A 20,176-nucleotide genomic window follows, 5' to 3' on the forward strand; every position below is an offset into this window, starting at 1 on the left:
ACTCTTGTCTAATCATTTCCTTAGCATAATTGTCAGTTTCTTATATGTAACTCCAAAGAAGATATTCACTTATCTGGTAAAGTTTTGGAATAAATTTTTTTGGATGAGATTTTCTGATTTACTGTTTTTACAGTGGAATTATCAACCGCAGCGTCACACCTGAATCTTGGTGTTCTCTTTCCTGAAATTCATATTGCTATTTCTTGTGACTATGCCATTCTTCCTGTCCTAGATAGTTGTGTAACATTGCAAGTAAGCATACCCTGTGTTTCCGAAGTGACTGCTTTTTAATAGTTTATGAAGTTATCTTCATGTATGATTGGCACCAGCTGATATTCCTGTCAAAGCTTTTATCCAAAAATCCCCCTGCACTGGGCAAATTTAACAAATGATACAGATGACAATCAATTTACTGATCACCAAAATGCAGCAGGGGAGATGTAGTTTAAATATTAGGAATTACTTTTTAGCTATAACACTGATTAAGTTGAAAGAACGAACTGCCAAATGAAGTTGGGTAATTGCCATCACTAGAGTTTTTCCATCACTAGAGATTTTCCAGGCTATGAGTATGCATCCATTTAGCAGGGATGGCTTAAAAATAATGCAGTCAGTTTTGCCACAGTTCAGGACTTGGACTGAATGACTCATTATATGCGTGTTTTATCTGTAATAATTTTTAAAATTTCTTCCTACTTTACCCTGGCTAGGGATAAAGCAGCAGGGATGTCAGCAAAAAACCGAGTAACATTTTCTCTCAGCGTGTGCCAAGCCTACATGAAATAAGAAACAAGTTGTAGTGAGAGAGAAGAAAGCCCAGATTGATGTGACCTTTATTATTTTAACAGTGTCTTTCAGCACAATTACAGAGTTGCAGGATTGCAGAGAACAGAGCTGGAGTATAAAATAACATAAATAAATAGAACAGGAGCCAAAGCAGTCAGCAGGAGGTGGTTGGAATTGGGCAGTGAAGGATGGGTGAAGGGTTTGCATTGGTCAAAGCCTTTATGATTCAGCCACCATAGTTGCAAATTCTGGAGAAAAGAAAGAATTTAAAAAAATATTTTAAAAACTAAAATTTAAAGGAGGAAGCATATTACAATGCATACAGAGTCACTGGTGCAGCAGAAACATCACAATAACAGAAGAGTAAAGAAATCCAAGTTAATTAAAGGGAAAGTATGATTTGGGAAATCTTACAGTGAAATGAAAGGATTTTTTGAGAAAAAGGGAGAAATGCTATACATGCCAGACTGTAAGACTTCCACCACTATTTATCTAAAGAACTTGATTAGTTCTCGGTTATTTGGAAATCTCAATGGGATGAAGGCAAGAACTAGAAATTTAATCTTGCAGTGAGATAAATTTCTTTTATATCAGAGTTTGGCAAAGAGAATCACTAATGAGTCTTTCAAAGTATTTGTGCCCCATATTATAATTATATTGCATTTAAACTCAATTTTGTAATTGTAAATTGAGTGAAAATGACAGATTACAAAAACAGAAGGCTAATACCAACCTATGTAGCAATTTTGACTGTGTTGTAAGAATGAGAAAAATTCCTGTGGTGTCAGAGAGCCAGGATTTTACCCTGTGGCTTTTATTAGTGATACATCCATAATATTTACGTAAACGTATCTATTGCAATTTAGGGTTATTCTGTGCTCTAGTATATATACTGCATTTCAGCAGGGAGATAAAGCATGAAAAAGGCACATTTGTATCCTGGTGAATGGCTGACTGGTTATAATTCCTAACTCCTTCTAACCTTGGAAGAGTAACACACGAGAATGCCTTGCACAGTTGTATGTGCCTCAGAGCCCTGAAAATGACAGACTGGAGGGAATCCCAAGAAGAGCAACAAAGATGATAAAGGGATTAGAGGATATGCAGAGAGAGTGGTTTATGGGTTTAACATAATCAGCTGAGAGGAAAATGGCAAATAGGAGAGGGAGTCATCTGTAAGGCTCAAGAAAAAATACTGAAGTTTGACATAATGAAGAGTAAAGTCTGGCAACTGAAAAAGATAGAAGATTAAAATTAGGCATTTTAAAGAATATTCTGGTGTTCCGTTGAAAAATGGTTAACTCTAACCAAGTGAGATCTTAATTGATTGTTGTGTGCAAACAGCACTTCTGATAGCGTGTCCAAAATATATGTTGCCAAATGCAGACAAACCAGACTGAGAAATAAAAAATGTCAGAGGGTTTAAATCAATTCCAAATTTATCCATCGTTTTGAAAGATGTAAATCCAAATTAGGATTAGTGATGCAGATTACTTAACACAAAACACGTATAAATCCTGTACATGGTGGGTACGTAGATTGAAAGTGTTTCAAACTGAATTTAAGAGATAACATGAAGTGCTTGTGCTAAAAACCCCAGCTATTCTGGTCAGAAAAGGAGAAAGGCCATGATTATTAAATCTTTGTGTCAATATGTCCTGCAAAGAGAAACATGAACTGCAATGGATCAAACCTTTCCAAAAGGGAAAACTAACTATGCATATAGTGTTAAAACAAGTTGTCATACTTATTACAGCCAAATTAAATACCTTTTATGATAATTTGTATCTACAGAATATATTTGGAAAAGGTTATTCAGACTTGCAACCAAATATTTTCTATAATACATTTTGATTGTGTCATTATCACTTAATAGCAATATATTTTACAGGTACTTTATGATAGCCAGCAAACCATAAAATACTCCTTCTTGAGTAATTGCAACAATTTCACTTTTCCCAGGATTTTCAATGTATTTTAAATATTTCAAAGATGTTCCAGTTGAATAATCTTCTAAATTAGTTCACTACTCATTTTTGTATGAAGGTTAGTCCAACCACAGGTGGCTGGTAGAAGCATTGTTACAAAGTGTACTCATATATGCAAAACTTCTGAGATAGGGCAGGATATATCAGTCCCTTGCAATTGGTTATTGCCTCTGGCCTGTTAGTGATGGAATCCTTGTGATCTACTGCATCCTTGTTTCCAGTTGGAGTTACCCTTCCAAACAAAATTATGTCTTTCTTTGAATAAATAGTGGCTTTAAATTGCAAGGATTTTAGACCATTTTGTCTTGTAAAATAATTTACTAGCTGTTTTGTGTCAGAGCTCTGACTTAAATGGAGAGGACATTGTGTTCAGTACAGTTTAGTACTATATACCAGCCTAATGCATGCCCTCTAGTATTTTACTGAAATGACAGACATGATTACAGAGGACAGGTTGTAGGCTTGTGATTTCTCTCATCAGATTGTGGTTTTTACATTTTTTTTACAACAGAAATCTGTTCAGGAAACTTTATAAGTAATGACTTATGCTAGTTTATTTTAGAAGATTGAAGAGGACAAAGCCTGATGAGAAAAGAAGGAATTCCAAGTATTTTGTTGTTGTTGTTGTTGTTGTTATGGCTTTCACCTGGCAAGGTCATGACTTAATAGTTGTTATTTTGCATGTTTAATGTCACATTTTTAAAACATTCTGATTTACAGGGATAAAAATTTGGATTGTGCTGCTCACAGTGCATGATCTTTGAAAGCTCTCTATGTACTTTCTCAAGTCTATTAATATCAGGAAACTAAAAGGCATGAGCTTCACGTCCAATGCTAATACACCAAATAGATTTACAGCAACATTATGACTAGAATTTTGCTCTTTTTTTTTTCATCTTTCTTATAAATATTTTCCTGAAGCTAGTAGAGCTGCCTCAGCATCCTTTTTCAGTCTGATCTAGAAGCTAAGGTTGCGCATGTTATGAGGTAACCTGGTCTTGACCTGCAATTTTTTTCAGATTCATCATCTTCTGACCACATTGGTGGAATGTGGAGGGGGTCTGACACTGCACAGAAGATGATCAGGTCTTACAGGAAATGGCTGCAAGTTTTCAGCTCTTTGAAACTGCTTCATGGTCTCAAGTTGAAACTGATCAGACAAGAGGTAAACTGCTGAAACTATTTCAGAGCCGAATGGTCTTGCAGAAATGAGAAAAGGTTTAAAGAAGAATCGAAAGAAAAGAGAGAAAATTTGTAATGTGATACCCCAGCTAGAAGAAGGCTGATTGGGTTGGGATAATGTTTGTGATGATACATCTGAGCTCGTTGTCTCTGTGGTTTTAAAAATCCCTGAAGATCAGTTCCTACAACTACTGCGGGCTCCTGAGGGACAGCATTCAAGGGCCATCAGGAGAATTAACATTAACCTCTGTGAAAGGCTGCTTGTTTGCAATTGTTTAGTTATTTAGGAAGCTGATATTTGAAACAAGGGGTAGAGGTGATGCCTGACAATTCAGCTGCAGGGAAACAAAATTGGTTTGCAACAGAAATACAGCATCACAATACTGCATATGAATGGGATGTACACTTGTGACTTTACATTTTATTTACACCTGCAGTTATATTATTGGATTGGATTGGGCCAAAGGAAAAGCTGGGAAGTATCTGTCCTCTTTGTCCTTTGGTCACAGTCTCAGCTGTTAACTTTTGTATGTATTTCAAGCCTTTCTGGTGTAAAAATTGGCTGTTAAAGTCAATTTAAGAGGTGGAAAAGAAACTGGTAGTGTTGTACGGTAGAGATATGGTCAGAAGAATCAAAAGAAAAAAGCACATCATTCTCTTCTCATTATCAAGTGTAAACACAGAGTATTTCCATTTCAAAGTTAGGGAACAGTAAAAGCTGCAGAAGAAAGAGATAAGGAGAAGAGGCATTTCATATTGCTTTATTACAATGTACTGGGTTTCAGGCACTGTTTCAAAGAAAAAGTTATGGTAGTCTTAAATATGAAGGTTAATGCTGTATTTTCTTGTACAAGCCAAAATCATTATGCAATATTGTTCTTTTATTCCAATTAAGACTAGTTTTGATTTGCAGCCTTCTGGAATAGCTGAAAATTTATCTGCTATGAGGTTGGTGGATCAGCTGTAAGCTTACTTACCTGAATTAAGTTTTCTTTTGAAAAACTTGCTCAGTGATTTTAGTACTACTATCACTAATTTTAGTGTGTATAAAGAAGATCTGTATAATAAATATGAATAGGAAGTTTCAAGAAATGACACCCACGCTGGATTCAGCAGTAGTGCTGAAGTTTAGCAGGAGCTTCACCTAAACCATTATAAAGTGATGATTGGAGAAATTAAGAGGCTTTGGTCTAGGGACATGGCCATAGTCACTGATATGCCAGTGTGCATCTCCTGACTGATATGTCAATGGCTGATTTTGTGTGTTGTCTTCTAAGCTGGGAGACTGTGTTAGTTAATTTTGTTTTTTATTTCTCTTTTAATTGACCTATTTTTTCGAGATAACATTTTATTAAATTGCAGAGATTGAGTAACACAGAGAGATATGAGAAGGTTTAGGTATTTTTTAGATTTCTGCTTATGATATGGCTTATTGATATGTCAAAACCCTAGCAATTGCCTGCTCTCTAGGTGATTTAGTACTCTGGCCACAAACTTCTATCTCCTTCAATGAGGAAAGCTTTAGTTTAGAATTTCATCTCTTCTTGTCTCCTTCAGCGTGTTTCATTCACTGTCACATCCAAAAAAAGAGGAAAAAGGAGAAATTTTGTGTGTGGGCTAAGCTGATTCATCTCAAGGGGGAATAGAAAACAGCACTAGCTTTTTAAGTAATGCTGTGAGAGGAAAAGTTGTTCTTTTCTTGTATTTCTCATATGCGGTAAAAGGGACTGACAAGCTTTCTTAGGTGTTAAGATCCACGTAAACACTAGCATAAGCTGGATAGACTGTTATTGTATAGAAATTCTGTAGCCAAATGGGTGTACTTTGAATTTTAAGAGCATTGCCTTGCTAAGTCATGCAAAGTCATTACTTTCCTGCTAACTAAACATCGAGCAGAAATGCTGGCGCTGAGCTTTTATTCTTTCCATGCTTTATAGTCAAGCCTCGGTCTCTGAACTCGCAGTGTCCTGATTCTCACTCCCTGCTATCAAGAGACAAATTACAATAAGTGGAGCGGAGTTTGGCTGGTGCTCAGTCCTGCTCTGCGGAGTGCCCGACCCACAGCCGGGTTCCGTGAGCTCCTGCCCCCTCTAGTGTCACAACTCGGCTCCTCTTCCTCTAACGCTTCCATGCAAGGTGCAGCAAATGGAGCGGGACTTGGCATTTCATTAAACCCAAACTGTGCCCTTCAGAAGGTCACAGCCCCCAGTGATTCCTAGGTTTCCTCAGTTACTGTCAAAGTTTACTCCTCTAATTACATACCATCAGCGCCAATTTTACCATCACCGTCCTTATCTCCAGCAGCCAGAAGAGCCTTCGTTTCTTTGTCTGATAGGTCTCTTCCTTCTGGGGTAAAGCCCTTCAGGACAAACCTAAGGAGGAGGCATAGAAAGTAAAAGAACGTTTGTTTGGAGTTTTTGCTTGTTTGTTTGGTTTTAGTTTGGGTTTTTTTTTTTCCACAGAACACACTTCGTATCTATTTGTACCACTGATTCGAGACACAAGTTGGAATCTGGCGTTGTGTCTTCTGTTGTTGACCTTCTCAAACATTCAGAAGTGCTTTACTCTGAAACTGCATTTGGCTGAAGAACTACCTGTAAGGTATCGACCATTCATGTGTTTCAGGGATCCTGCAATCCAAGCGGCAACTAGCTATCTCCAACACTCCTCAGCTCATGTGCTCAGCAAAAAACTGGCATAGCACACAAATACTATTCTCAAGAGTTTCAGCTGTATGTTCCTGCCTAGAGTCTTGTAAAAATAACCCACAGGAAATTAGAGTCTTAAAGCAGGGATATTTGAGAAAGGATGTAACTTTACTTACTTCAATTCTTCCTCTTCAATGAAGCCGCTCTGATCTTTATCAAGAATATGGAAAACCTTCTTCACATCTTCTGGGCTCTTCTTTTTCAATCCTACCATCTCGAAAAACTTTTTGTAGTTAAAAGATTCAGCCGCTATAAGAGATGAAGAAGCAGAAAACTGTTTAGAAAAGTCATTGAAGCACACACACCAACACATACCCGTGGTTTTCTTCCATGTTGCTGTTTTTCCTGCCCTGGGAGGAACAGTGGAGCCCAGCTGCGGTAGGAGCTGAGTGTACTCAGTGTAATCGTCCGTGCTTCACAGGTGCTAATGGAAATAAACAAAGGCAATGTCTCCATTTTGCAGATGAAGAGCTGAGCTAGAGAAGGATGAGACTTGCCCAAGGTCACACAAGAAGTCTGTGATAGACTTGGGAGCTTTGGGAGCTGAGGTCTAACGTGCTTGGTCTCATTTCAGTGCCTTAAGCCTTCTTTCTTTTTTTTTTTTTTTTTTTTTTTTTTCCCGCTAAGTTTTACACTAGAACAGACATCTGAGAGCAGACTGACTATTACATAGCTGTCACTTTTTACCATTTTCACCCCTGAAAAAAAAAAAAACCACCCAAAGTGCTCTTGCTCAAGCATTGGCGAGAAGCGTTTCAGATTACTGTGTGACTGTTTGTTTGTGGTTTTTTTTTTTCATGGAGACTTACTAGAAATCAGTGTTCCATTTTAACCGCTGAAGGAATGTGCAATCGTGGTGTGTGAGCTCAGACACTGCAAGGGAGTGCTGCGCGGCGCGCTGCCTGCAAGACCTTGTGAGGAGCTGTCTCCGGGGAGGAAAAAAACAAACAACCCAGAGCCCTTGAAATCGGAGCCGAGTTTACCTGCTCCACCTCCCTTGTCCTTTCACCGCACCCGCTTTTGTCCCACCCAGGTAGCCTAACAACTGTGATGTGGATTGGAAATACCATACAGTGACCTCCAAAACGTGCGGCGGACTTTTTTTTCCTTCCTCATGCATTCTTATTCCCGCCGCGTTAAATTTTCCTATTACATAAAATTAAGGAGGCTCAATCTTCCGTGATCTGCCTGAGATCTGTCATTAGTTGCTGCTAATTGCATCTGCTCCGGGACTTGGGGATGGCCATAGAACAATGGAAGCTAATGAGTAAAACAGCTGCTGGATCCAGCAAAGCAATTTGTCGCTCCCTCTGACTCCGGCTTGTGAGCTGAGGAGGGCTCAGCGGGTCCTGCTCTTCTGTCTGTTTTGGAAGGTCATCGCACAGAGCAGGACTGACAGAGGCGGCTCCCGGGATGGTGCGGTCAGCCAGGTAGTTTGGGGGAGGGAGGGATAACGTGCATCCCGGAGCAGGATTTCTGGCTTTCTTTGAGAGCAACCTTAACTACCTGAATTTCTGTAAACACGAAGAGGGCTTGCTGTCAGTTTTGGGGGTCGCGATGAAAGAGAGGGGTAGGGAACATCTGATACCCGGAGGAGTGAAAGGGGAGCGTGGACCACTGCAGCCATTCGACCTGCAGGGAGCCCCTGCAGTCGAGCAGTGCACCCGCACCCGTGCTCTACTGTTGCCTTCTGTCCATCCCGAAAAGCAAAGCCCACCCGGGGATTCTGCATAGAAAGTACAGAGTGGTTTCATAAATCCTTGAAATGGGAAACAGCAGTTCTGTAACATCTGAAACTAAATTTCAGGAATGAGTGGGAAACTGCTGACATCCACTGCTGACTTCTCTATCCCACACCAAGATATAATGCAGCTTGGTTTGCCGAGGGGTTTCTTCCCTTTGAAAGTATCCTCTCGGTAGAAGCAAAGTCTCTCCGCAGTTACTGCTTACTTTCCTTAAAAATAAATATTTCGCCTCTGTAACGTGCAGGACAACTTTGCTGAGGATGCAGCCTTGTACTTTATAAACCTGTCAGAGACATTCATTGAACATCTGAAAACACATCCTCATTTGAAATTTTGTCTAGCTAGTTCCTCTAATCTTCCCATAGCTGAAATAAATGCACAGCTATCCTAACCTGAAAAGATGAAAGGAGGAAAAGAGAGAAGAAAAAAAAATAGGAAAAAAGCACTCACCTGAAAAGGCTCCCACAGCCTTCTTGATATCCTCAGCGCTGAGCAAGTCAGTCATAGCCATCCTGCAACTGTTTGAACAGGGAAGCAAGTGCGAAAAGATTAAAAAGTGCTTTTCTCATCATTTCTGCTCATATGACCAAAGCTGCAGTGCTGTGTGGGGATGGCACACCGGGAAAGGCTGGACCCGTGCCAGCTCTATAGCTCTGCGTGGATAAGTGCTGTGGGCTGTCGCTCTCCCGTTTGCAGAGCACCAAGTAGTCCACAGACCCGAAGGTTCAGCTAAAGAGGGGGCACAGGGGATGCCTTTGTGGGTCTGGGGTGGGGGAGGGCGCAGGTGGGGGTCGCTCCCTGGGAGGCTGGAGCCTAAGCCTTACTGGAGCGGTGCCAGAGGCTGCTGTGATACCGGCTGGAGAAAGAGTTTTGCCAAGGTCAAGTCCTCGGGTGCAGTGGACAAACTAGTGGTGCAGAGCAGAGCCTTTTCATTTAGTAAGTCAGAATGAGCTTTACCAGTTATATTCGGTGATGAGTAAGGAACTGCAGCATATGCCAAGCTTCAAGCTACTCTTGAGGTCGGGAAGCAAATGTTATGTAGCTTTTGAACATTTGCCTTATCGTTCAACCACTTTAAACGTCTCCCCCTTCTCCCTTCCCCCTCCCCTTCACACACATATTCCTTTTAGACCTTTTTTCTTTCAGGCCAGTCCATATTAAGCATCTTCCTCACTGAATTAATTATCACATCCCAGCGAATCCTACAGATCCCGTTTGTAATGCACAATATGCTGCAGAATCTTCTGCGATAGGGTATGGCACAACGAGATGCGAGGTGACACCGCACTCGTGAGGAGCTCCTGTGCAGTAGTGGGTTTCTCAGGCAGGACTGGGCACTTCCCGTTAGCATCAAAAAAAGAAAGCATTTAGGATTTGTAACGTGTTTTCTAGGGTTATTTTTTTTCTCCAAGAATCTGTGCCCATTTTTCACATAAAATATGGCAAGAAGTCCAACTTGCTCTCAGAGTTTGGGCAGGAGCCATTAGGCTGAGGTAGCCAAGGTTAGGGCCCAGTAGTAGGGCAGATCTCTGCAGGAGTACTGGCATCGCTGCTCCAGGAGAGACGGGGGAGGACAGAGTGGTGGCAGCGAGATCCCCGGGCGCGATCGACGGGTACGGCCCGGTCCCGCTGCCACAATCTCACCTCTCCTCTGAATGGGGCCGCCGGAGAGCAGCCTCGAAAAGGGGGCGGCTTGTGCAGAACCTCGGGTTGTGCTGTCAATATAATTGCTCGGTGGTTTTAAAAGTACCAGCCCTGTCCTTTTTTTTTTTTTTTTTTTTTTTTCCTCCATGGCCCAAGTTCAGCTATAATGGGTAAGTCATTACCATGATACTGAACGCAGGACTGAGGAGGAGGTGACATTGGGGTGTCCCGTCCCCCCCGCTTTTTTTTCTTCTCCTTTTCTTTCCGAAAGGCCATCTCTTCATTGTGAAAGGGACTGACGTTGTTCTCTCGTTGGAACTTCTTCCCCCCGCCTCCGGCCTCCCTTTTTCGTGTATTTCCCGAGATGCAAGAGATGCTTAGTTTTCTCCAAGGACAAACAAGGAGATGGATGGTGAAGCCAAGTCCCTCTCCCTAGGCTGAACGCATCCTTCCCTGCTCTGCAGGGTAAGGGGAGCTGAGAGCTGGGATGCTGGACCGAGATAAACAGCAGTCCCCCAGAAGAGCTCTGCGCACCTTCTCGCAATGGTCGTTCTCACTCAGCAGCTCCCGTTTTTTTGGAGCTGGAGGTGGGAGGGTGTAGTAAAGACAGCACTCGGAGCATTGGGGTCTCCTGCATTAGCAGAGTTCAGCGTTAGGACCCTATTGTTAGTCCGTTTTAAACGTAGGATGAGTGCAGACCTATCAATATATGCAGCCATTTGCTAGAGATCAGCGTGCCATATCTTATGAAATTGACGTCCCTTTACCTTTCCTTAACTGAGGGAAGAGAGGACAATCTCTTCTTGTTGCCAGTGCAGACCCCGCCGGCACAATGCTACATCGTCCTCTGCTTTCCCTGCTTTGCTGCGTGCGGCACCGGCGTGGTCTGAAAAGGAGTTGGGCCTCAGTCTCTGCAGGTTTTTTCCCTTTCTTAGGAATCTTTTACAAACCCGTTGTTGAGCCAGGAGCTTCCTTTTAGGTCCCTACAAACAGGAACGCACCTGCCCAGCCGCCAGTGAAGATGCTCTCCTGGCGGGTGACTCGTGTTTCGGGGTTAGCCCCGCTCTGCTGACAAGGCAGAGCACATTTGGACGGCTGCCCTCGGGGGTAACTCGAGCCGGTGGCTGGCAGAGGCGATGCTCAGCGTTGCCCGCTGTGCTGGCAGACGCCGATCAGCTTAAGTAGCCTCATGCCAAGCAAAGCGGCCAGAGGCGCATTCCCTGTCTGTGTCCTGGGGATGGGAGCCGGGCGGCTCCCTCCGCATCCCTAACGATGCGCGAACTGCCCCGCTTTCCCTCCGTCATCGGATCTGTCAGCCCTCTACGGCCTAATCATGCTGTGGAGGCGAAAAGTGAGAGGTGTCTGAAAAATGAGGCTTCAGATCAGGTGGAGCCATCTGCAGAGCGTAAATAACATTTCCCCCAGCTCAGAAGCCGTGTCTACCCTCCACAGCCAGAAAGGTGAAAGCAGCGACACAGGGTTTGCGAAGCGGACAGCTGGGATCTGCCTTGGAGGAGCGGCTGAGGCCCGGCTCCAGACTCAGCAGTGTCTCTCTTTAAGGACAGCTAGCAAATTTCCAGAAGCTTTTAACCACCAACCTGCAGTCAACAGTGTTATTCTAATAAAAAAGGTGTTTCACGAGTTGACAGTTTCTCACTCGACCCTTCATCTTTTTCTCATCATCCCTGCGAGATGAATGACGCGTTTTCCTTTATCTCTGAGATTTTGCCAATTTTCCTGCCCAAACTATTTGCAAAATCCACATCGTGGATTTCCAAGTTGTCTGCACCAAAACTTTTGTGTAGATCAACTCCCCATTCCACCAACACCAGAATGATGATATTGTTACTAAGTAAACGACCAACTAAATTAAGTAGAAATCAGCCCACCCTTGCCAAAAGCAAACCAGTGAGAATTTCCTGAACAGCACGAAGCCCTCACATCAACAATTGAAGCAGAAAGGCGGCGGTCCTTTGCAAAAAGGGTGACACATTTCCTTTAGCTTCCTAGTGACCACACCAAAGAGAGCAACTTCATCCCATCGCTTACAGTCATCTGTGCAGAAAGAGAGGTGCCATTTCTAGACGTGTTCTGGATCTTGTGGTTTTGCTTGTCTTTGGTTCACAGCTGGCTATTTCAGTAAAACCTCTTCGGGAGTCCTTGCTCTTGTTCTCCTTCACTTTCTTCCTCCCCTTTCCCACTTTTGTCATTTCCACCTTCTCCCCTGCTTTTCTTCTCATTCCCCTTCAATGAGTTCACCTATGTACTCCTTTTAATGATCTATTCTTCTCATTTGGAGTCTCCTTTGAGGGAAGCGATTCCTCAATGTTTGAGAGATTTGCATCTCTTTGTTTCTGGGCTTTTGTTTATGGAAAGGGGAATGATGCCGAAGTGATAGAAGATACCCTTATCTGCGAAGATCCCGCTTCTTGCCCGAAGCTGGTGAATCCACCTTTGCTGCGGAAATTTGAGCATTTTCTTGCTACTTACCTCTTGGATCTCTTGTAAGCACGCTTGAAAAGGTGTTAGATAGGGAGGTGGTCAAAAAGAGGTGGAACTCGGGGTAGGAACCCCACTTATATAATCTCTGTCGCTCTTTCTATTTTCGGCAGGTGATACCCACTCCTCACTGGTATCAGATATTCAGGGGTTTTGTTGGTGGTGTCACATTTATCTTTCCCTTAACTAACAGAGGAACGCTATTAATAATCCTTGGCGCTTACCTTACCCTGGCTGTGAAAACCCATTACATTGGCAAACTGATGGTCTGCATGAAACTTGAATGTTAAGGGGAGAAGCAAGCAGTACAAGTGAGCTGTTAAGGGACAAATAGGCAAATAACAACGATGAAAATGCCATTGAGACCTATTTTCCGTTGTGTAATCAATCTAGGGACATTTTTCCTCACATTTAATGTTTTTCTGGCAAGGGAAAACGTTTTGCAGAGGTCCATGAATCATACGTTGGATGAAAGTGGCATCGGGGAGATCACGATGCATTAGGAAGTTCAGTTTGAGAGATGGGACTCTGCTGACGAAGGGAACAGGAAGATGTAACCCCCTCGCTGGCATGAGGGAAAGCAAAGATAGGCTCCGGAGTTTGCCATTTTCTTTCATTAGCCTTGACAGATACTACTTGAAACAAAACAGAAGATTACTAAATTACTTCCTGCACCTACAGCTACAACATTCAGCTTTACCTCTTGGACTTGAAGGAAGTCAGAAATTTTTTTCCTGCAGGCAACAACAAACTCAATTGTGTAATTCTGATTGCTCATACTTACAGGGGCACGCAAAATCTGCATCCAGGGCCCCATTGGGCAAGGAGCTGTAGAAGTCTAAAAAATTTACAGCCTGAGCTTTCTTGGGAGAGACTGGGAATTATAAATGAAAAGATCCTATATATACAGCCATAATACATTGACTGTAACCTTTTCAGCATATAAATTCTCTTTATGCTGCATTGCCTATTCCAGGGAAAGACACCTTTGAAGATACTTCTATTTTTACTCTGCCAAGCAATAATAACAACAATAAAAATGCCTATGAAATGTATTTGCCATTCTGTAATCCACTTGGGGATGTGTTTCCTGATATTTAATGTTTTTCTGGCAAGGGAAAACATTTTATAAAGGATTACGCACTACATTTATCTGTAGTACATTTATGAGTTAAAAAAAAGTTTTTTTCTGTTTCAGCACTCAAACCCAACATTTCTTAGGTTAAAAGCAACCAAGGTTTTGTGATACAATGGAAATCATCTTTTGGGAAAGGCAGGTGCTGCAAAAGCTCAGATTTTTCTAGCTTAATTAATTGATCCTAGAAGTGAGGAAAGGTAATTGAGGTATGTATAGGATAGGAATATTTAAAAATATTTCTCTACTGCCCATATCATTTAGATGTGGAGTTCTGTGATAAATTGGAAGTACTCCATCAGCTTTAGATAATTTCTAAAGAGGCAGCTTCATTGAATCAAACATGACAAAGGTTAATTCAATCATTTGTCTTCTCTTATTTTTTTTCCTATTACACTTCCTGTAGTGGTTTTTGCATTTTCAGTGTACTGGGGTAGTATGGGAAGTAATGCTACTTTTCAGCAGCGTTGTTAATTTCTCACAAAGACTGTGTGCATGCCTTGGCTCAGAGCAGGTGATAATTACAGTGTGAAGTAGCTGGCTCTTGTGGGTCCAGATGTTTCAACCAAGTGGTTCATTTCCTTTGGAACAGTGTAAGTCATCGTATACTGTTTGCTAAATTCAGTCATGTGGGGTTTGCATCCCCCTTTCTCATATTATAAACCCTTGGTGTAGTACCAGGGTTAGATTCTGGTTTAGAGATACCAGTATCTCATGGTTGTTAGCTGCATGCTTCATTTCCATTTGGTAGGTGCAGAACAACTTTTTAACCTTCCTTTGGCAGCTTAGAGAGGATAAGGATTGTAGGACTGTCTTTTTGGCTAATGGACTGTGGCTTCCATCTCTGTCTGTGCCACTGGAATGACTGCAATTGTCCACTGGTGAAAGGAGAGCAAGTGCAGGGCCAGTCATTGAGATTCCACTGTGTAATTCAGCCATGTGAAAGCAATCCTGATTAGTGGAAATCCTTTCTTATCCTTTTAGTTCCTACTAAGGCTCATTTACAAAGAGTGAAGCAGATTTTTGATGACATTGGGCATATAGTGAGGTCTTTGTTATGTGTCAAGTATTTAATTAACTAAAATGGGGGTTGTTGTTGGGATTTTTTTTTTTGGTAAGAAGAATACAATCAAAATCTGACACATCTAGGTTATTCGTACAAATCTTCCTGAAGCTGGAAGGTGTGGAGAGTTGTGTCTCACTGAGATCCTGAGATTTCACCTACGTGAAATGATAGAATTTAGGGAGAAAGTTTGTGTTACTGCACTTGTCAGTCTTGGCAATGTGGTTGCATATTTACTATCATCTCAATCAGGTTCATTCACAAAAAGATTAGGGCTGGGTTTCCCCTTTGGGATACATGTACAGTGCAGAGTTGGGGATGCTCATCCATTATAATTTCTTTTTCTTTTTCCCACCGCACATAAATAACTGTAATCTGAATAATAAGGTGCTCCAGGTTCCTATCAGCCAATGTATCAAAAATTTGGGATGGTATATTCACAACATTAGCATAGCACCTTAAAACAGGAAGCTTGACCTGCTGCTATCTCATATGTCCTGCTATGTGTTGTGATGAGCAACTTCAGTTTTCAAGGACAGCAGCCAGCCATCTTTTGCTCCCCATAGATTTTCCTTATTTTTTTAAGATATAAGAGAATCAGAGAATCATTAAAGTTGGAAAAGGCCTCCAAGATCATCAAGTTATAGCTTTGACTGAACATTACCGGCTCTAAGTGCTACATCCAGTTGTTTTTTGAATACTTCCTGGGATGGTTACTCCCCCACTTTCCTGAGCAGCCCATTCCAATGCTTAACCACCCTTTCAGGGATGAAATTCTTCCAAATAACCAACCTGAACCTTTAGTCTGTGAAGGATATTATGATGATGAGCACTTACTTTTATGTGTTGGAGAGGAAAATGGACAAATTCATGGAAGAGAGGTCCACTGAAAATTATGAAACTCGTACAGGCCACATCCATCTTGTGAAGTTCCTAAGCCAAAATGGTTGTGATTTGGGATAGGATAAGGGGAAGGTGTAATTTGACTGCCTTGTGATTACATTCCTCCAAACACTTTTATCTATGTCCACTGTCACTGCTTACATTACTGAAAATGTCCTTTGTTTTGTATATACTAATTTTAATTTCCTCTTCAATGGCCTATTCTTGGCTTTGCCTGAGGGAAGTCTGTATTCCAAGGATCTAAGCTCAGTGGTTCCATTTTTACTGATTTTTCCATTCCTCTGATAATTGTCTCAAAAGCTGAAGATAGCAAATAGCTGCAAGAGATACTCCAGAGGTATGAAATAGGTCACTACTAGTCCATGCTACCAGTGGGCTTTGGGGACTCCCCAGCTTGTATTGCAAATGGTGTGGAAAAGAAAGTGAAATGTCTCACCCAGAGGGGATAATACAAATAAAAACCCAGAGATAGGTGTAAACCCCTGGTGAGAGTTAGGCTCAAATTACCAAAGAAGAAAAAAGCAAGTGCTGAAAGAGTAGGTCTGTGTATCATAACACCTCCTAGCAACTTCAAATGGATATTTACAGCAGGAAAAAAAGCTGTTAGTCCCAGTGGGAAACCCTGACCCCAAGGTTAAGAGAATGGAAACAGTTGGTTTTCTTTACAACAGACACTTGTGGGTATCAGACATTTGTCATAATTGACACTTGGGTGGTGTTCACACTGGGATGGATAAGCCCCATGTAATTATTACCACAGGGGTTATATTCCAGAAAAACTAGCACAGCAGAAAGATGGTTTCATTACTTATTCCTCTTTATACCAGGCTGCTGGTAGAACAGTCAGAGTATTTAGATCAGGGTAAACAGCTTTTGGGTAAATTGGACTTTAGTTTTAGCAGCTGGGATCCTATGGTAACCCAAATTTTGATAGGTATTCTTTGATTAATCTGTTGGGGTCTTTTATTTTTTCTTATTTTTTTCTAATTTTTTCCTTTCTTTTTCTTGTCTTTTTTTTTTCCCCTTAAAAATAATTAATGCACTTGTAATTAATTTCAAAGATATTAGTGCCCAGTGAGATGGATTTAAAAGTCAAAGGTTTGTAAAGGAGTCATGGGTTAACCCATGCTGTTAACTTGGGTTAACACATCCCAAATGTAAATTGCTAGATAAGGAAGTCTATAACTGTTATCAGAACAGGAGCACTGTGGTGTCAGCTGTTTATTTATTGTCAATATTTCATTAGAAAACAGTTTTTCCATTTACACAATTGGTAAATGAGATATCTTCTTAAGTTAAAGTGATGATTTGAATCCAGCTAAGGTGAATGACAGTAAATAAAAATCATTATTCTGAAATGCTGTTTCAGTCACTCTGATGAAATGAGTTGAACAGCATCAGTACAGTTGTTAATAAACAAATACACACAAAACAATCTTATTTGCACTAAAAGAATATCTCCATGTTGTTCATGGTCTAAATCTGACCCAAACACTGAGTTCTCCTGGGCTTTCACTTCTCTATATCTTTAGGTTGCCTAAATGGAAGGCTACAGGAAGGAAATCTCTGCTCTGGCTACCTGTTCTAAACTTAAGAGAATGGACAGACATTCAAGTGTTAGCTCATCCAACAGCACTCACCTGGGATCCCCTCAGGTAAATGTCAAATTGACAAGTTGAGTTTATCTCTTGTAAAATCCTTATTCTCTGTGTTCAGGAGAAAAAAACGTTAAAGAAAGAGTCACAGGTGTACTCCTAAGGGAAGTATATTTCCCCTGCCATTTCCACTGTTTCTCAACTTACAATTTCCTTTTAGATATTCCTTCTGATAATCATCACATCATTAATAATTTTATGTATGGTGTTTTCTTTATTTTCCTATGAAAGTGAAAAAGTCTATTCCTACTACTTAAAAATTATTTGCAAAAAGGAAATAGATTTATTGGACTAGCCATTTTTATAGAAACTTATGCTTTTTTATATTTTGCACATCTGAGGATCTGAATTGATCCTCATCATGGGCATATTTTTTTTGCTTGGATGTTTGCATTGTTTCTCCTCCTGCAAAAGGTTCATGGTGGCAATCTCTTGCAGAAATCATCCTATTGCAGGGCCTTTTTGAATTCCTGCTTTTGAAATTTTGTGTATATGCCTTGTGTAGGTAAGAGAAGTTGTAATCTAGAAGTAGAGCATCAATGCATTTGGTAGAGATGCATCATCACTTTAGGCTCAGGCTTTGGTATTTTGATGGTTGTTTGTAAGAGGCAATAGCCTTCCAAGCCTTTTGAGTTTTGATCTCACTGGACACAGAAGCTTCTGTCTTGAAGAAGAATGAGATATTTCAGAAAATTGATCATTAATAACTAGCTTGTGGATGTTGCAGAGACTTGCAAGACACAAGTGATGTACTGGTTGGCGGCATTTTGCCTCTGAAATTTATAATCTCAGTTCTTTTTTCTGCACTTCTGTTGACAATTATGCTCTGTAATTTGTGAAGGAAAAAGCAAATACCAGGGCATACTAAAAACCTTGCTGATCTCAGAGGTAACGTGCTTCTATGTCTTCTGTTACTATGGCCTGGCTGCCTAGGGACTTTCTCCTGTTAAAGGGCAGACAAGTGAAACATCAACAAATCAACTGTTTACATGAGACCACACAGTATAGTGGCACAAGAAATTGCATGTTACATCCTGTCCTGGGGTGGTATCATCCAAAATGGACCATCCTTTCTTTTTGATGACAAGTATAGCTTGTAACAGCAGTTTCACTTGGGTGGAGCAAAGAGATCATTCCTTTCACACAGAGGATTTGTTTGTTACTTGACTCCTTCTTTACTACCATATTCACCCTGTTTATTGCACAGAACATTGTCTCTTTTCAGCTGGGCTTTCACCCCTTCTAAATAGAACTAGATTTGTTCCAATTATTAACATTATTCATAAGCCTGTATTCATAAGCATATTGAAAAAATGCTTAAAGCTGTGTTCACAAGAGACAGGGGGAGGAGTGGGGCTCTTCCTTCTCCCAGGAGAGCAAAAGTTTGCTAATGCCCTGTGAGGGAATGACAGATGATTCCTCTCTGTGGTTATACATGCTCTAAATCCTTGCCACGGTTTTTCTCCAGCAATGAGGAGACAGATGCTACTGTAACAGCACAGAACTTGTGCAAATCCCTTACAAAGACCTTTATTACTGCTATAAGTAAAACCAAGAGACTTGCTTAACCTTTCATACTATTTTTAGATGAGCTTATGTTTCTGAAGGAAATATTTGATTGCCTTTCATGGTTTTGGCTAGTTTTCTGTTGATTTCTTTGCCTTTTCTTTTAGTGTGATATGGGAGGATGAAGGTGTGATAAAGTGTCTCTTTCTCTGAGCTGTTGTGTTGGTATTTGTTAACCTGACATTTTGTGTGATGTGCCCAGTTCTCTTTCTAGCAGTTTCTAGTAGCCATGGGAATAAAGACAGCAGAAATCACACTTTTCACAGACAATTTCTCTCCTGAAATAAACCCCAAAAGTGGTGTAAGAGATAGACAAATGATTTTGTGAACAAATCTTTGATTTGGCCTCAGGGCAAATGCTATGAAGTCTCGGGAGAGGAAGTTTGTTTTTATTTCACCAGTTTAATGCAACCTGGTTTGCAAGAATTGCTTTTACATCCAGAGAGCTGCAGTTTCAACTCAGATGTCTTTTGAGGGTCTGCGCCATCTTCCACAGTTGTTATGGAGACTCTTGTGGTGTTTTTAATGGAGATTTCACCATGGTCCTGTTCTAGAGCTTTTCTCAGGAACTGCAATGTGATGGGCATCGATTAGTAGCACTGAATAATTACTTTGCAGAGAGAAGGCCAATTGGTTAGGAGTTTCATTGACACTATAAATCTATGTGGGTACTGATCTCTTGTTAGATATCAGTGACTGATGAAAACTACTGGTGTTTTAGATTGTAATCTAAAGGCAAAACCAGGTAGAAGATTTGTCTCTTATGCTGTTTCTTCTTAAGCATCCATATTCTATGCATGTGCTTTTTTATTGTTTATAAGAAGGAGTACATACTGGACTGTCATATTATTTTGTTTTGTTTTGTGGTTTTGTTTTGAGGGGTTTTTTGTTGTTGTGGTGTTTGCTTTGGTTTTGGGGTTTTTGTGTGTGTGTGTATGTAAGGATACATAATTGTCCATCTTCTGACATGGAAAAACCACAGAAGAATACAGTTCTGGAATGAGGAATTATCAAATATTGTCACCAAAGCTAACCAAGTATTGACATACAAAGTTTTAAAGCACTGTGTATTTTATTACTCACTAAGACTAGGAGAAGTATCTGTTCTAGTAAGTACTTATGAGTATGTGAGACAAGCAAACAAGGGAATGATTGATTGTGTGAGGATGAAGGCTGGGTAATGGATACATACATGCTGAGAGAGAGAGATGTAGATAAATACCTTTTCACTGTGGGTGTCTCTTGGAACAGATGCCTCAAGCACGCCTGCAGCCTTAACCTAAGAGTGAGAGTGTGTGTGTG

At 40.9% G+C, this 20,176-nt stretch overlaps 2 protein-coding genes across 7 annotated transcripts in view; one reads left to right on the plus strand and one right to left on the minus strand.

Annotated features, from left to right (window-relative positions):
* The window catches only part of NCF4 (neutrophil cytosolic factor 4), a 53,962-nt gene that overhangs the window by 10,203 nt on the left and 23,583 nt on the right, over positions 1-20,176 (plus strand). Inside the window, exons 4-5 of one of the 4 annotated variants that reach the window (XM_074539339.1) lie at positions 3,794-3,939; positions 17,186-17,308. Coding sequence is in view for 2 of the 4 variants with exons in the window: in XM_026794523.2 (XP_026650324.1) it covers positions 8,078-8,094; positions 17,186-17,308 (140 nt within the window). In the remaining 2 variants the exon portion in view is untranslated. Of the gene's footprint in view, positions 1-3,793; positions 3,940-7,326; positions 8,095-17,185; positions 17,309-20,176 lie in introns of those variants that run through there. The other 3 variants (XM_026794523.2, XM_026794526.2, XM_005488568.4) reach the window with 3 other exon arrangements.
* PVALB (parvalbumin) lies at positions 817-12,633 on the minus strand. Of its 3 annotated transcripts, none has more exons than XM_074539341.1 (5): positions 12,544-12,633; positions 8,860-8,927; positions 6,781-6,913; positions 6,219-6,328; positions 817-1,034 (listed from the first exon to the last, which is right to left on the minus strand). In XM_074539341.1, exons 2-5 carry the CDS (start codon positions 8,918-8,920, stop codon positions 1,006-1,008), a joined length of 333 nt encoding a protein of 110 aa, XP_074395442.1. In that variant the 5' UTR covers positions 8,921-8,927; positions 12,544-12,633; the 3' UTR covers positions 817-1,005. The 3 variants fall into 3 exon arrangements, with proteins under 3 accessions (XP_074395442.1, XP_005488626.1, XP_005488627.1); XM_005488569.4 differs by lacking the exon at positions 12,544-12,633 and adding an exon at positions 9,367-9,385; XM_005488570.2 differs by lacking the exon at positions 12,544-12,633 and adding an exon at positions 9,234-9,252.

This window comes from Zonotrichia albicollis, chromosome 4 (genome assembly GCF_047830755.1).
Source record: "Zonotrichia albicollis isolate bZonAlb1 chromosome 4, bZonAlb1.hap1, whole genome shotgun sequence".
Classification (NCBI taxonomy): domain Eukaryota; kingdom Metazoa; phylum Chordata; class Aves; order Passeriformes; family Passerellidae; genus Zonotrichia; species Zonotrichia albicollis.